The sequence below is a fragment of the Gymnoscopelus microlampas genome (assembly GCF_963454915.1).
Source record: "Gymnoscopelus microlampas genome assembly, chromosome: 23".
Classification (NCBI taxonomy): Eukaryota; Metazoa; Chordata; class Actinopteri; order Myctophiformes; family Myctophidae; genus Gymnoscopelus; species Gymnoscopelus microlampas.
This window is the reverse complement of record NC_139960.1, coordinates 18,615,916-18,632,012: the sequence shown is the minus strand read 5'-3', so window position 1 is coordinate 18,632,012 and position 16,097 is coordinate 18,615,916. Positions and strand designations below refer to the sequence as shown.

General features: G+C 41.9%; 1 protein-coding gene across 9 annotated transcripts in view; it reads left to right on the top strand.

Annotated features, from left to right (window-relative positions):
* eps8a (EGFR pathway substrate 8a, signaling adaptor) overlaps positions 1-16,097 on the top strand; it is a 109,177-nt gene that overhangs the window by 66,015 nt on the left and 27,065 nt on the right. For 7 of the 9 annotated variants that reach the window (XM_084050344.1, XM_084050348.1, XM_084050350.1 and 4 more), the window contains exons 2-8: positions 4,045-4,113; positions 7,682-7,755; positions 10,267-10,314; positions 12,709-12,776; positions 14,277-14,369; positions 14,923-14,991; positions 15,559-15,708. In XM_084050344.1, the coding sequence (XP_083906470.1) occupies positions 4,070-4,113; positions 7,682-7,755; positions 10,267-10,314; positions 12,709-12,776; positions 14,277-14,369; positions 14,923-14,991; positions 15,559-15,708 (546 nt within the window). In that variant the 5' untranslated portion in view covers positions 4,045-4,069. The remainder of the gene's footprint in view (positions 1-4,044; positions 4,114-7,681; positions 7,756-10,266; positions 10,315-12,708; positions 12,777-14,276; positions 14,370-14,922; positions 14,992-15,558; positions 15,709-16,097) is intronic. The other 2 variants (XM_084050351.1, XM_084050347.1) reach the window with 1 other exon arrangement.

The following is a 16,097-nucleotide window of genomic DNA, read 5'->3' as shown; positions in this document are numbered from 1 at the left end:
ATAAGTATATCATGCACAGTATACATACATTGCTGCTATGCTCAGGCACCTTAGTTTGTCTCTTATCTCAGGTACTTTGTAAATATGTAGATAACTTGTTTTTGGCCTTCTATTGTTCTCTGTTGATCTCCTTCCCACTTAACCCCTTACCCCTCTTCTTTTTCTCTCTCCCCACTCTTCTTTCTACGGAATTTAACGTTGCGATGGGAGTGTTGTACAAAAACGAATTTCACCCACTTTTTTACCTTGTAAACCTGTGATGTGACAATAAACCTGATTCTGATTCTGATTCTAACCGTTATTTTATACTTTGGCTATTCAAAAATAGCCAAAGTCGATCTATACAAGCTCATAGCGTGGCACTGAGTCCCTCACTATGAGCTTGTACAGTGAAAAATCGTGCTATGAGCTTGTAGATCTGCTATTTTTTAACATCTTGAACACTTGTGCAAATCATTGAAGACATATATTTTTCTTTAACTCAAATCTTTGCTTCTGGAGGTCCCTGGAATTTTTTTTTGATATCTGCTACTTTTGAATAGCCAGAGAAATCTTAAAATGACACCGATGCGTTCCCGGTCTTAATGGGTTAAGACTGAAACAGTGTGACAGAGAACCTTCAGCTGTCATTGGACTCAACTGCCGCTTATAATCAACATTTAAAGGCATCTCCGCTTTCTTGTGACTCAATAATGACCACATCGGATCCATTGGAACACAGGCTCCGTTTTACATTTCCTGAAAAGTTTTGGACGCCCGACAGCAACGGTTTCCACCCGACAGCAACGATATGGCGTCTGTGTCTGTACCTCGTACGTGATGCATCTTTTAACTTGTTGGGTCACAGGTGTCCAGGCACATCACCAGGCAGATCCACGTGTTGAAGCAGAGTAAAGTTAGCCTGGTAAACCCTCCCTCCGGAAATCTCATTTGTCTTTGATTTCAGAGGTTTACCAGGCTAGTGTAAATAAGTTGAATTAGCCTCTTGCTGATGTCACCAAGCCATCACTTCTTTGAGAGGAGGATTACATGCATGGTAGGGTAGGCTCTACCTGTGATTCTGAGAAAAGCTTAGTCTCAGAAATAAACTCATTTTCGTGTGTGTGTGTGTGTGTGTGTGTGTGTGTGTGTGTGTGTGTGTGTGTGTGCGTGTGCGTGCGTGTCCAAACTGTGGCTACAAAAAAGCTGTTTTAGATTGCTAAATGTATTAAAGGTGCAGTAATTGATTTTATGTTGTTAAATGAATTGTTAAATAGCTCTATTATTTAAAAAAAAAAAATGTTGTGGCTTTTTCTGCCTTTATTGATAGTTTTACAGTAGACTGACAGGAAATGGGGAGAGAGAGATGGGGAGTGACATGTAGCAAAGGTCGTCGGGAACGGAAGTCAAACCCGCGACACGCTGTCAGGCTGGCATTGCAGCCTAGGGTGCCTGGCCCGCTATATACAGTAGCTCTATATTCTGATAGCAATCATTGCTATAGAGTGTTTGTTCAGTAATGGGGGGTCTCTTCATCTTTCCAGCTCTAGGAAACAGAAAATGCATTTTCAGGTCGAGATACCAGTTTTATCCAATCAGGATAGAGAACAGAAATGATCCGACACACAATTGAAACTGGAACACTATGAAATGGAAGCTGATTAATGGGCTTTCATCCTGATTGGATAAAATTGGCAACCTACCAAATCGTAAACATTTGTGCAAATCTTTGAATATAATATATTAAGTTTCAAAGAGAACATTTTTAACTCCGATCTGTGCTTCTGGGGGTCCCTGGAACAACATATTTTGAGATGGGGGTCCGCGGCCAATTTACGTATAATTTTGGGTGGTCCTTGACTTGATGGAAAAGTTGGAGCACCACTGATATAGCGACATACTCTTAGGATTCAGAAAACATTTTAGATATGTATTTGGCCGTGGACCCCCATCTCAAAATGCTTTGTTCCAGGGACCCCCCAGAAGCAAAGATTTTAGTTACAAATGTTCGCTTTAAAAATATATATATATTCAAAGCTTTGCACACATTTTTCAAGATTTTTCTAAAATAGCAGATCTACAAGCTCGTACCGCGGCGAGTGCCGCGCTACGAGCTTGTAGATCTGCTATTTTTGAATAGCCAAAGTATAAAATATCGATAAAGTGGTTACAACAGATGCTTTCCCCGGTTTGACTGGGTTAATGAGCTACATGTGCTTTCTGTTGACATTCTGTAACACTGTTCAATGATGTCATGTGTTGCACACAGCACTGTCTGCACTCATTATGTGGAACATTTGTAATTATTGACAAAGCTTTATAAGACTTGGCCAGATATCATTTTGCGTACGGTGCTTTTTAAGGCACACCTGATGTGACCGTTGATAAAACATTTTCCATGGTTTGTTTGTAAAAGCAGGTTATGACACACACAGTACGTGGGAACCACGATAAGGTCCTTAGTTCGGCGGTTCTCAATCTGTGGTTCGGGGGCCCACTGGCGGGCCGCGAGGATATTGCAAGTGGGCCCCCAAAATGTGTATGGTATAACATTAAAGCGGCACTATGTAACTTATTTTTAATGAATAAATGTCATTTTGTCCAATCTGAATGGTTAATACAAAATAACTTATACATTTGGGGTGGTTGTATTTGGTCTCCCTGGAGACATGACCTTTGACGCGATCCTGTTTCTAGTTTGACACGCATGTTGACCTGAAGGTCAAGATTCAATTTATCCCCTGAGCAAGCAGGCGGGCAGGCTCTCAGCTGAATGGTAACAATGTTCACGTTTTTTTCTAAAAATAGCAGATCTACAAGCTCATATCTGCTATTTCTTGAATGGCAAAGAAATCTCAAAATGACACGGATGCGTTCCCGGTCTAGTTGAAGTCTGTTTAGTTGAAGACGGGCGTCTTGTCAGACGAGACCACAGGGGGGCGCTGTTTTATGGAAGGCACCTCCATTCATGGACAGTAGCACTCGGCTAATAACCGTTATCAGCTAGTTCTGCCCTGTTACATGTTAGATGTATGTTCAGGAGGAAGGGAATCGATATCCGTAGAATGAGCCAGGTGATGGATCACGCCATTCAGACATAAACAATGTAGAAGACCTCTTCCTCTTTGTTTGGAGTGTGGTTGCTACATTGATCCAATGGATTTGGTTTGTTTATCTTATCCGTTGCCATGGCCGCACGTCATCGCAAATCATTGTGTGTAAAGAGATTTAGTGTGGCATTAACCCCTATTGAATGGCTTCTCTTTTTTTAAGATATTGTTGGGGCTTTTCTGCCTTATGTGATAGTGCAGTGGAGATTGACAGGAAACGGGGAAAGAGACAGGGAGTGACATGCAGTAGAGATTTATCTGGCTCTGGAACAGTGTTGATTTTGTCGATCAGAGCCTAAGCGGTACATCTCGGCCATCGGCGCCCCTGAAAGGCTTCTGTCATTAGCACTTAGACAGTTGGATTGTAAATGCTGGCTGGGGGAAGTGAACATAAGTTCTTGTTCCACTTCCTACAGTTATTCAGAGTTATTTCCCCTCCGCTACTTTGGTGTGACACTGTTGAATAACAAAGTAGGGCATCAATGTACGGACAAACAAACAAACATAAAAATAAAAGAGGATTTCTAAAGAAGTACTGCTTGCCAAAAAAGGTGTGAAATGCAAACTTGCAAAGAAATGAATTCCAAGGCACTCCGTCTCAAGTGAAATAAATATATATACATTTATTTAGAGCAAGGCAAATGAGTATGACCAACGCGTTTCGACCTAGAAGGTCTTCATCAGGGTCTGACAACAGACCCTGATGAAGACCTTTCTTTGCAAGTCTGCATTTCACACCTTTTTTGGAAATCCTCTTTTGTTCATGTGTTCCTACCTGTGTCACCAAAGAGCACCTATCTATCAGAGCCACTGAATGATCCCTGCAGTGCTTCTTTTTTTCTCTTTTTGAACAAACATAAAAAGTTGAAATATGGAGATACAAGGTTTCTGCCTGACAGCGGTGATATGCATGTTAGTCAGTGGTGTATAATGACCATATTTATTCTTCCTCCAGGTGAGCGTGCTCTGTGAAGGCCACGATGAACGGCTACACCAACCCCTCCGCTGTGTTCGCCTCCTATAAGTGAGTACACTTGTTCTCTTTTTCCAAAGTATTAATCTCTTTGTAGGGTGTGTGTGATATGAATACACACAACTGGACCATTCGTCCTGTGAATATTCCAAATATATCTGACATTGAGACGGAGACACAGAAAGGAAGATGGGACGAAAGAAAGAGAGAGAAAAATGGATTCTCTCCCTTTTCTCTTTTCCTCTCTCGTTCCATCAGTCCCTCAAGTAGCCACCTGCCCTGCTTGAAACATGTGTCACACACACACACACACACACACACACACACACACACACACACACACACACACACACACACACACACACACACACACACACACACACACACACACACACACACACACAGTGCCCTATTTTCCCTCTGCGCTGCCCTCCTAACCTGTCCCCAATGGGACAGCAGCCACCCAGCAGCCTCACACTGGTGACAGTTTTGTGTGAGCCACGTGCGTCCTGAATACCCTGCTACTTACTACTGTATCTGATCCACTGTCCATGCTTATTGTTTTTCTAAAAGAAATAGCAGATCTACAAGCTCGTTGCTTGATGTGTGTATGTAAGTATGAGCTTGTAGATCTGCTATTTTTCTATATCCAAAGTATAAAATAATGGTTAAAGTGGTTACACAGATGCGTTCCCGGTTTTAATGGGTTAACCAATGCTGACCAGCGCGACCAAAGTGGAGCAATTCAAGTGACTAGAAAGATACAATATCTTTAGGTCTGAACAACACGCCTTTAGGAGTCGTGTCCACCAAGACATTTTTTCCTGATAGTAATATCAGTTGGACCGATAAGATATGGAGAGACATGTGACATACATACTGTCAGTGTCCAGCTGTATTTGAGAGCAGGACGTAGTGATTTTGACCTGTGCATCATGTGTGGTCTGAGCTGCCTGGGTGAGAACTCCTGGCAGAGTGCTTTGAGCTCTGATCAAAGACAGGTCCGTGGTTCTGTTAGCCACGGACCGGCTCACAGTTCATGAAATGTTGGCGGGCCGGTGGGGACGGGGGAGTTGGAGACCTCTGATCACAGACACACAACTGAGGACATGTTGTGATACTAAAACACATCTGCATGAAGAGAAAAGGAATGTATCTTAACCCATTAAGACCCGAGGCTGATTAACACATTAATCTTCTAAATCCTAACAGTTTTCTGAAAAAAAATATGTTGGTACAGTGGTGTGTTCAAAACCTTTTCATGTGAGAGACCACCAAAATTATATGTACTGCTGCGGACCCCCATCTCAAAATATTTTGTTCCAGGTACCTCGAGAAGCAAAGATTTAAGTAAAAAATGTTCGCTTTGAAAAAATATATATTCAAAGATTTGCACACATTTTCACAATTCTTCCCAAAATAGCAGATCTACAAGCTCATAGCGCGGCACTCGGTGCAGCGCTATATCCAGTTGAATAGCTGTCCCCTGCTCTGACTGCAGGACAGACAAACAACGCTATGAACGTCATCTGTCTTTCTGTCACCTGTAAAGATGTGTTGATTAGCTGCCTTCCTATTTCCTGTATGGAAGCCCTAGGCGTTGGTGCCAGCTCAGGCCCGTCTGTCTGCTGTGTGAATGGAATCCATCCATTATTAATTAATTAATGCATCGACCAATAGGAATCGGCTTTGGGGGAATGTGAGAAAATATCAAGTGTCAAGAAACTCATTAGCATGGGTGACACACAGGTGACACTTGAGGACCCGCCAGTGTGTCACCAGTCACCGCGCTCCCACGCAACACACACCAAGGTTATCATAGTTATCAAACAAAAAATAACTAAATTACAAAAACTAAAATTGACAAAACATTTTTTGTTAACTGAAAAAAAAATATGAATAATAACGCAAAAAAAATGATAACCTGGCAACGCACATATGCATACACACCATACACTAGTGTGTCTATCTGCACAGTTGCACACCATACACTAGTGCAGGGGTGATGCAACTTTGATGATGGAGAGGGCCACTATATTTCCACACTCACTCCAGAGGGCCACATTGCATATATTGTCGGGCCATTCTATATCACACAAAAGTAGAAAAAATAGGTTTTGAGCTTGTAGATCCGCTATTTGTGCTATTTTTTTTCTGATTTCTTTTGTTGCTATTTTTTAATTGGAATCCTGAAGTAACATTTTCATTTAATTTCAAATGCATTTTGTTATACTTATGTTAACTTTATGAACTTAAATACAACGGACATAAAAAAGACGATAGCATTTTTATGCTAGTCATTAAGCTACTAATATAGACTGAAGTAATTAAAGCGGGTCATGTTTGAATGTTTGGAATTGTAGCAGCTGAAATCAATAATATATCATTATTCCGATATTAACGGGCCGCATTAAGTGAAGGTGGGGGCCGCATGTGGCCCCCGGGCCGCCAGTTGCCCATGTATGCACTAGTGTGTCTATCTGCACACATGCACACCATACACTATTGTGTTCATACACACATGCACACCATACACTAGTGTGTTCATACACACATGCACATACCATACACTAGTGTGTCTATCTACACACATGCCCTCCATACACTAGTGTGTCTATCTACACACATGCCCTCCATACACTAGTGTGTCTATCTACACACATGCCCTCCATACACTAGTGTGTCTATCTACACACATGCCCTCCATACACTTGTGTCTATCTACACACATGCCCTCCATACACTAGTGTGTCTATCTGCACACATATGCACACCATACGAGTACAATAGCCTGTAATCATAGTGTCATCACAGAATCCCAGCCTAAGCTGAGGAAAATACTGTACGTAAGCAAAGATACTCGCAAGCAAATACACACAGACAGGCGTTAAGACATCACAGAAAACACACATAATCGTTACAGGGTTGACTACAGTTTCTTCACTCATTCCCACAGTATCTGATACTTTGGACTCACATAAATGGTGGAGCATTGTTATAAGGGCAGGTATACATCTTAGTCTATTGAGAGACTTAACCCATTAAGACCTGCGACGCATCTGTGTCATTTTTAGATTTCTTTGGCTATTCAAAAATAGCAGATAAGCTTGTAGATCTGCTATTTTTGAAAAACCGTGAACATTTGTGCAAATCTTTGAATATATATTTTTAAAGCAAACATTTGTAACTCAAATCTTTGCTTCTGGGGGTCCGTGGAACAAAATATTTTGAGATGGGGCTTTGCGGCCAAATACATTTTTACTTTTTCATGTCAAGGACCCGCAAAATTATGAGAACCACTGATGTAGTAACATTTAATGCACTTAATGGGTTAAGGGAAATTATAAATTTGATCAAAACCAGTGGAGAACCACTGATATTTTATAAAAACAACTATTGCAGCTTTATGCTACACGTTTAAACATACAAAGTTCAGTAATGATTTAACTTGAGTTGATCAGCAATGTGAGTCTATTAACTATTTTTCAACTCTAGTTTGTTTTTGCAGTGAGTAAAAAGCAGTGAAAACAAGCATCCATGCATAAAGTGCAAATCTTCAGAGAAATGAGAGACTGTTCTGTGATTCTTTATGATGTTCTTTCTCTCTGTCTCCCTCCAGTGGCCATAGCTCACGGTCTCCTGAGCGCCCCCAGCATAAAGCCAAGCCCAAATCCAGTGCTAAAGCTATTTATGGTGAGTATGTGCCAAGACGAGTTCATTTGTATAGCACATTTCAACAACTACAATTCAATTAAACGTGCTTTAGATAAAACATTTAGAGCGAAGATATTAAGAAACAACAGTAGTACAAAAGGAGTCCAGCAGCAGCGTTCTGAATCAACTGTAAATGTCTGTACTGAAGAAGAAAAAATAACTGTGGTGTTTTATTATATAGACCATGTATAGGTATTGCTGAGCTTGCAGTCATGACGGCTTTGATTGAGCTTATTATAGAGCCACCAGGAATTGTGACATTACATTGTATGTGTGGCATAATTCGCAGAGATTGCTCATTGCTGGGGACCTATTTGGTGAATGCTTGGATTAAAGTTCAGTCGCCACGACCCATTTTCAGTCATTTTTTCTCAGATTAAAAAGTATTCGAATTAGAATGGGTGAAACTAGCAATAGAATACATTTTCAGAAGCATGCCATCTTCCATACAATTCAAATGGTTTCAAAATATTTCGTAAATAAAGCGAAAGTTAAAGCCTTAATCTGCAATTTTCTTCAGCTGGTTGGCTGTATGTAAATTAGAACAGCAAGAACAATTAGAATGATTATACCTAAACGTAATTCTACTTATTGTACTAATTATTTTGGAAATACAAGCGCTAGTGCGGAGGAAGGAATTCTATCACGCTGTTTCAACAAATCTCAGATTGGGAATTGGCCTTAATGAACATGAGATTTGTTTTTGCTTTAATCCCTGGGTGAATGTGAGGATGTGCCTCCGTTCGTTTCTCAAGCCTGGAGCAGAATGTTTTATCACACGTTACAGCATGGAGGTATCATGTACGTACGCTCTGCTGCCATGGTGTTTCACCTCGCAATGTGTCTTATCTTCAAGAGCAGCTTCACTCCTTCCCGGGCCATAAACCCCCCACAATCACAATCTGTTATTATCTATCTACCTCGCCGGGCCTCTCCTCTCCCCTCCTTATATATAGCCCCCAGTGTGTGAGGAGGAAGGAGTGTTTGCTAGGGGGTCATTGTGTGTCTTACAGCAACACACATGTGTTCCTTCTTTACTGTCATGGTGAAGCCACCCTGGTATCTACGGTAACGTGGGCCTGGTTGCTAGGCCCCGTCGGCCACGCCTCCCCTCCCTCCCCACCCACCTGTTCCTGATTGGCTCACACATTTTCACACAGGTCCCCCCCTCATACACGATTGCGCTGGCCAATCGTGTATGATGCTCCCCCCCCCCCCCCCCCCCTCTGGCTGGGAAGCCTGCAGTGCCGCTCCTCACACAGGCAGCAGGCAGTGTGTGTGCTGGTTGTGTCTTTAGGGGTTTTCCTGCGTGGCTCACGGTAGGTAGCAGCTCCTCACGAACACGTGTCCCCGTATTGAGAAGCTCTTAGGCGGGTCGCCGCTTCACGGTGCACTGGTCCTCACTGTGGAGCTCCTGCTTTCATTCAACTCATACTGAATCACTTGTATTTGTCACCTATAGGGCATTAACAGAATCATCGAATATTCGAATATTCGACTATCAACCTATTCGACCACTGTACATCAAAGTCGATTATCTTTTTTTGCCTGTGGCTTTTCTACAACAGCAGACACGCAGCTGTGAGCTCTGGTGTTGGTAGTTTTCCTAATCCATTCATGGTTGATTGTTGTCAAATCGTTTCATACTGTATGTGAGGTTGTGTGTAGGGCTGTCCCCTAAAAGTCGACGCGTCGGTTGACTCGCATTCCTTGAGTCGAGTCGTCAATGCCATTCGCCAAAATGGCATTTTTTTTTTGTAATAATCAAATTGATTGATCGAATATTTGAATACTCAATTTGATTATTACAAAAACCAAAATGCCATTTATAATGCCACTTATAGGTCGAATAAGTCGAATGCTAAAAATCACTATTCGTGAATGCCCTAGTCTTAACAGGTGTAAAGCAGTGGGTGAAATAGATTTTAAATAATTGTGCGCGCTCCATCGTTTTGTAGAGGGAGGATATAGGTAGAGTGAGAGCAAAGGGAAAGAGGTAGAAAACAAGTAAAACAAAGATAGCACAGTATATGTACAGTATGTGTATAGTATAGCATATGTGCAAGCATGACATTTTGGATATATACCTGTACATAATATTTGGACGAGAGCATCATATGCAGGTGAAGAAAATGAGCAGCCGGTACAATGTTTCTTAAGGTGCTGTTCCAAAGAGCAGTTTGTGCAGCATGGAAACACATATTTCACATGGTTAAAGTCCCACCTCAGGCAGGCAGTGTTCATACCTTGCTCAACGGTCTGATGGTTGCCGGGTAGAAACTGAAATCGGGTGTTCAGACACTTGATACTGTATGTATGCATCCCCACTCCCCGCCCCTCCTCCACACACGGTTAACAACAAGTTGTCAGTGGATCTGGTTAACGGTGTGTGTGAATGAAGGTGAGATGAGTTATAGTCCTCCTCTCATCTCCCTGATCATCCATTCACCCATCTCTCTGCTCCTCCCAAACATTTCCCACAATTCACAGGGTCGGATGGAATGTATTTCCTCCGCTCGTCTGCCAAAAAGAAGAAAGGTAGACACCAGCTGTGTGTGTGTGTGTGTGTGTGTGTGTGTGTGTGTGTGTGTGTGTGTGTGTGTGTGTGTGTGTGTGTGTGTGTGTGTGTGTGTGTGTGTGTGTGTGTGTGTGTGTGTGTGTGTGTGTGTGTGTGTGTGTGTGTGTGTGTGTGTGTGTGTGGTTATGGGGGTGGATAGGTGTGTGTGTTCTGATTTGGGAGGGAGGGTGCATGTGTTTTTGTGTGGTGTGGTGTGGCGGGGAGGGGTGTTCACAATCATCACGGTACATGATTCTGAAGGTCAAAGATGCAGATCTGGTCTGGTTCTGCCTTCATCTTTGAGTCCCCGTCTCTTTGCGTGACACTGGGTGCTCTTTCCCCCTGAGAGGATGGCTGTGCCAGGCAGAGTCCAAGCTGCACTGACTCCCTCTCTGCTCTGAAGCAAGTCAAAACATTTCACATTTCTGTCCCCGGATACCACAAGAACCAACATGCTCAACCATACAGTATAGAGGCCTGTACGAACGCCACAGATCAGCGTGTTGACGGGATCGGTTTCTAATGAGCCTAACACAATGTTGCATAATGTACATTATTACTTGGTGTTGGTGACAGCAGGCATGCTCAATTATGTGATGGGTGACAGGTCACAGGTGTAACTGGAAGCCAGTTTACCCTGATGACAACCGTTTGTTGTCCTGTCATTTGTATTTCACCTACTGCAGTGTCTTACAAAACCAATACATAAGTCTAAGTTTGCCTTTAGTGTTTTTTTGTACCACTGCATGTGATTTGAACCCACTTACCATAACATTTCAAGCTAACCACTTAAACCCTCTATATTTAGCAAACTTGACTGAGGTCGGATCTGTACTTGGTCTAGTCTTTTTTCCCTCTTTGCCAAAAATAGCTCACAACGCGTTGCATTAAGACACGTTGTGAGCTTGACACTTTGTGAGTGTGATACTTTGCGAGCTTATGTAGATCGACTCTTTTTTTGACAAATGTCCCAGAATAGGGATGCTAGGTTTCGAGTGGCTAAACAGTAATGCAGTAACTTTGCATCGCTACATAGGCTACTTTAACCTTTCCATGGACCAAGGGGATCACAGCTTCTTTCCACAAGAATCGAGTAAGTGATGCCCGGAGAGCGTGCCGTCCTTAAAAGTAGATGGACCGGTTCTCCTCTCCTCCTCCTCCCACCTGTCCTTAACTGCCTGTAACCCAATCCCTGATCTCCGTCCCCCTCCTGTTACTCAATATGTGGCATCTGTAATTATTGTGTGTTTGTGTGTGTGTGACAACATATGCAGTAGTCTCACAATGAGCAGCAGTAGCCTTTTGCCAACTGTTTTAGTTTAGCGTCATTGATCACTGTCCTTTAATGAACCCAAAGATCCTTCTCTCAGCCAATCAGCTTTGCAGACGGTGTGTAGTATTATTTTTTCCCTGCATGGTCATGTGGAGGTTTTAAAGGAAAATGTTGACGATTTTCAACCTAAATCCCATTGTTCTCATGCGAGTAAATCGATAATATATCGTAGTGAAAATTACCCTGCACATCAGGGTTTCTCCAAGTGGGTGCCGCAGAATACTTTGATAATATTTGGAATTTATCAACATCACTTCTGTTTAAATGTCAAGTTCAAAGTTATTTTCAATATGTCCTAATGGAAACGGATATTCTCAAGTTTTCCTCGTGACATACTATATCTTTGAGGGCAAGATTTTCATATCTACGTACCGTAATATTTTTTTTGTTCTCCTCACATCAGAACCATGGGATTTAGGTTGACAAATCTGCAACATTTTCCGTTAAGTGTGCAGGTGACACAACATGATTTGACGATAGAGTGTACATACGGCTGACTGCAGAGCTGTATTGTCTGTACCTGTAGTGTGAGTTCCACTGTGGTCAATGGATTCTCCTTGAGTGCTGCAGTGTTTATTTACTCCCTGAATCCCACAGCGCTAGTTTCCCTGTAAAAGTTCATGGCTAAACTTGATACTATAATGAACACAATAATGTATATTATACTCCAGTGGTTCTCAAAGTGAGGTCCAGGGACTGTTCTTTGAGGAGGTTCCAAATGGACCCTTACAGATTTGTAACTCTGAGAGTGTACAAATGGAACCAAATGGACCCTTACTGGTCTGTTATGGGTGTGGGGGGGCGGGGGAGACCTTGGAATTAAAAACGTTTGAGAACCACTGGTGTGCCGTGTTATTAAGTGTGTAAGTGTATTAAATGCTTGTGTGTGTGTGTGTGTGTGTGTGTGTGTGTGTGTGTGTGTGTGTGTGTGTGTGTGTGTGTGTGTGTGTGTGTGTGTGTGTGTGTGTGTGTGTGTGTGTGTGTGTGTGTGTGTGTGTGTGTGTGTGTGTGTGTGTGTGTGTGTGTGTGTGTGTGTCCTCAGAGCAAAGGAAACACTACACCAAAACTAGCATCAACAGCTTGACTGACACGTCACAGTACCATGTGGAGGTAGGTGGAGTCAAGCTGCTTCCACCACTGAATGAATAAATACATGAATGAATGCATGCATGAATGTGTGAGTGAATACATGAGTGTCTACCTGAGTGAGTTAATACATGAATGAGTGAGTGATTGAACCCCATACAAGATTATTGTAGAGAAATGTTTATTCTCATTTTCAAATGGCCAATGTATTTAGGATTAAAAGGATCCAAGGCTAATGTACATTAATACATTATAATTGCCCTCTATAACTAAAATTAAAAACACAATTTTATTTATTTTAGAAATAGTTCCTTTTTTACTCAAGCGGGAGTTGATGATGTCATTTGTCCATGTGTGGTCCAGCCTTATGGAATTTATGGAATGCATGTGAAAATAAAAAATCACACCCAATCTGAAGTGAGCGGTGATATTTATGAGTTATTAATTTCATCATGCATCTCGGTAGCCAATCACAGCGCGTCTGCGAAGTTTGAAGTTAGTTTCATCATGTGTCTCGCTAGCCAATCACAGCACGTCCTGCAAAGCTTAGCCTATGGGCGTGTTTTCCACAGCATGGCGTCACAGCGAAAGACAAATTTTCACGACGGAAAGAAAAACTTTCACCACGGATGGGTCCTAAACCCTCTTATAGGAGCGGTTGCACCGCTCAAAAACAACGTGACTTCCTAAGGTTAATATGAGCTTCAAATCAATATTTTAAATGTTTTATTAGCACATGCATTCCATGCATTCCATAGTGCTGGGCCACACATGGACAAATGACATGTGTGACGGGCATTGCCCCTCTTGAGTAAAAGATGAACTATGTCTAAAATAAATAGATTATTGTCTCCGCCAGAGGTGGAGAGTATGTTTTCGTCTCCGTCCTTCCGTGTGTCCGCCAAGCTAACATTGGTCAAGCTTCACGTGACACGTGACAATATGTTGAAAGGGTGTGCTTTGATTGGCTAGCGAGACGCATGACGAAATAGAAACCAATAAATAGGTGTGTCACTTCAAAATGTGTCACTTCATTTATATTTTTTGAAGTGAGCTTCCATCTGCCAAGCCAACATTGGTCAAGTGACACGTGACAATATGTAATATAAATAGGTAAGACAGGATTAATCAGGAACAGTACTGGCGGAGACCTGTGCTCCGCGGAGCACATTTTCTAGTTTAAGGTGTTTTTAATTTAAAATGTTATAATAGAGAGGGCAATTATAATGTATTAAGCCATATAAGGCACATTAGCCAGGGATCCTTTTAAAGTAGTGGTTAAACTGATTTTAATGCTATATTAAAACATTTTGCTGGGGACCCCCTCAAGGACCCCTGGGGGTCCCTGGGACCCCACTTTGAGAACCACTGACGTAATGTATGACAACTTGTGACGATTCCAGGGGTCCTCAGCTGGCAGGAACCCCCCCCCGTAAAATGCCCTGGTTTATAAAGTACTGTTGTAAAGGCGTGATAAGAGAAGAAGGCACGTAATGGTCCTGTTTTCCTTGGTGTCTTTCCCAGCACCTGACCACCTTTGTGTTGGATCGCAAGGACGGCATGATCACCATAGAGGACGGCATCCGGAAACTCCGCCTCCTGGACGCCAAGGGCAAGGTGTGTGGACCTGCTGGACATTGTTTTGTTTTAAATGTGACAAACAAACAGTGGTGTAAAGTAACTAAGTACATTTACTCAAGTACTGTGCTTAGTACAATTTTGAGGTACTTTTACTTTACTGGAGTATTTCAAATTTTCAGTACTTTTATTCCGCTAGCAGATATTGTACTTTTACTCCACTACAATTATTCAAACACTTTAGTTACTAGTTACTTTGCAGATATAAATGATTACGTTATAAAGCATACATTAACCACTTTAGCCCTATTTTATTCCTAGGCTATTTGAAAATAGCCGATCTACAAGCTCACAATGCGTCGCATCGTGACACGTTGTGAGCTTGTAGATCAGCTATTTTCAAACATTTTAGTACTTTTACTTTGGGTACTTTACATTTTGATACCAATACTTTTGTAGTCAAGTACATTTTGAATTCCGGACTCTTACTTGTAACAGAGTACTTCTACATTGCATTATTGATACTTTTACTTAAGAAAAACATTTGAGTACTTTTTCCACCACTGCAAATAACGTTTGATTTGATGTGAAGGTGTGGACCCAGGACATGCTGCTGCAGGTGGAGGACAAGGCGGTCAGCCTCCACGACCAGGAGACCAAGGTGAGAGAGAGAGAGAGAGAGAGACCCGGGAGCGTGGTGCATTTTCTTTCCTACTTTAGATTTTTCAAGAAATGAAATGCATGCCTAAATGTCAATAGTCTTTATTTGTCTATTGGCAAAGAAAATGAACATTGTTGTTTTTGCATCTTTAAGTATGTAAGTATGGCAAATATGAAATGGTCTAGAAACGAGGTTGAATTTTTCTCTGACTTTGGTCTCGGCTCTCATTCTCAGTACAGGAACCTTTACGCTTCCTGACTCTTAACCCACTAAAACCGGGAGAGCATCTGTTTCATTTTAGATTTTTGCGTTGGTTATTCAAAAATAGCAGATTCAGTATACAAGCTCACAGCGCGACAAGTTGTGCCACGCTGTGAGCTTCTACATCTGCTATTTTTGAAAAATTTTGGAAAAATCTATGAAAGTGTGAGAACTGCTGATTTGGAAGGCATTTGTAGAATCGGTCTCAGGTCTTAATAATGTAATAATAAATGCTAATATACTGTGGGTTGTAGATTCTGGTGCGTGAAACCTGTTTTTCATTCAGGTGTGTGTGTTTGTTTTCAGAATGAGTTGGAGAACTTCCCCATCGGGACCATCCAGCACTGTCAGGCTGTGATGAACGCTTGCAGCTATGACTCCATCCTGGCTCTGGTGTGCAAAGAGCCGGGTCAGGGCAAACCCGACCTGCACCTCTTCCAGTGTGAAGACATTAAGGTACAGTACAGGCACATGACGTATTCAAAAGGAATTGTTATGCACATCCTTATAGGCGTCTGGTCTGGTACAGGACAAAAAGTCAACATATGTAAGAAAAAATAAGTCTGCACAGGCAGCCAAAGCTGCTGCTCTGAGAAAACTTTAATGTGCAAAATAAGACAATGTTTCGACCAGCGAATGGTCTTACTCACCTGAGGAGTTTAAGTTTAACCACTTTAGCCCCAATGTCCCTATTTTGGGCAAATTTACTAAATCAAAAAAAGCATGTTTCCTTTTCCTTTATTTTTTTTATACATACAGTATACAGTATATAATGTAAATGGAATATCTACAAGCTTCTAGATCAGCTAGTGGTTAATGGAACTTATGGTGCCTTAATTGTGTTT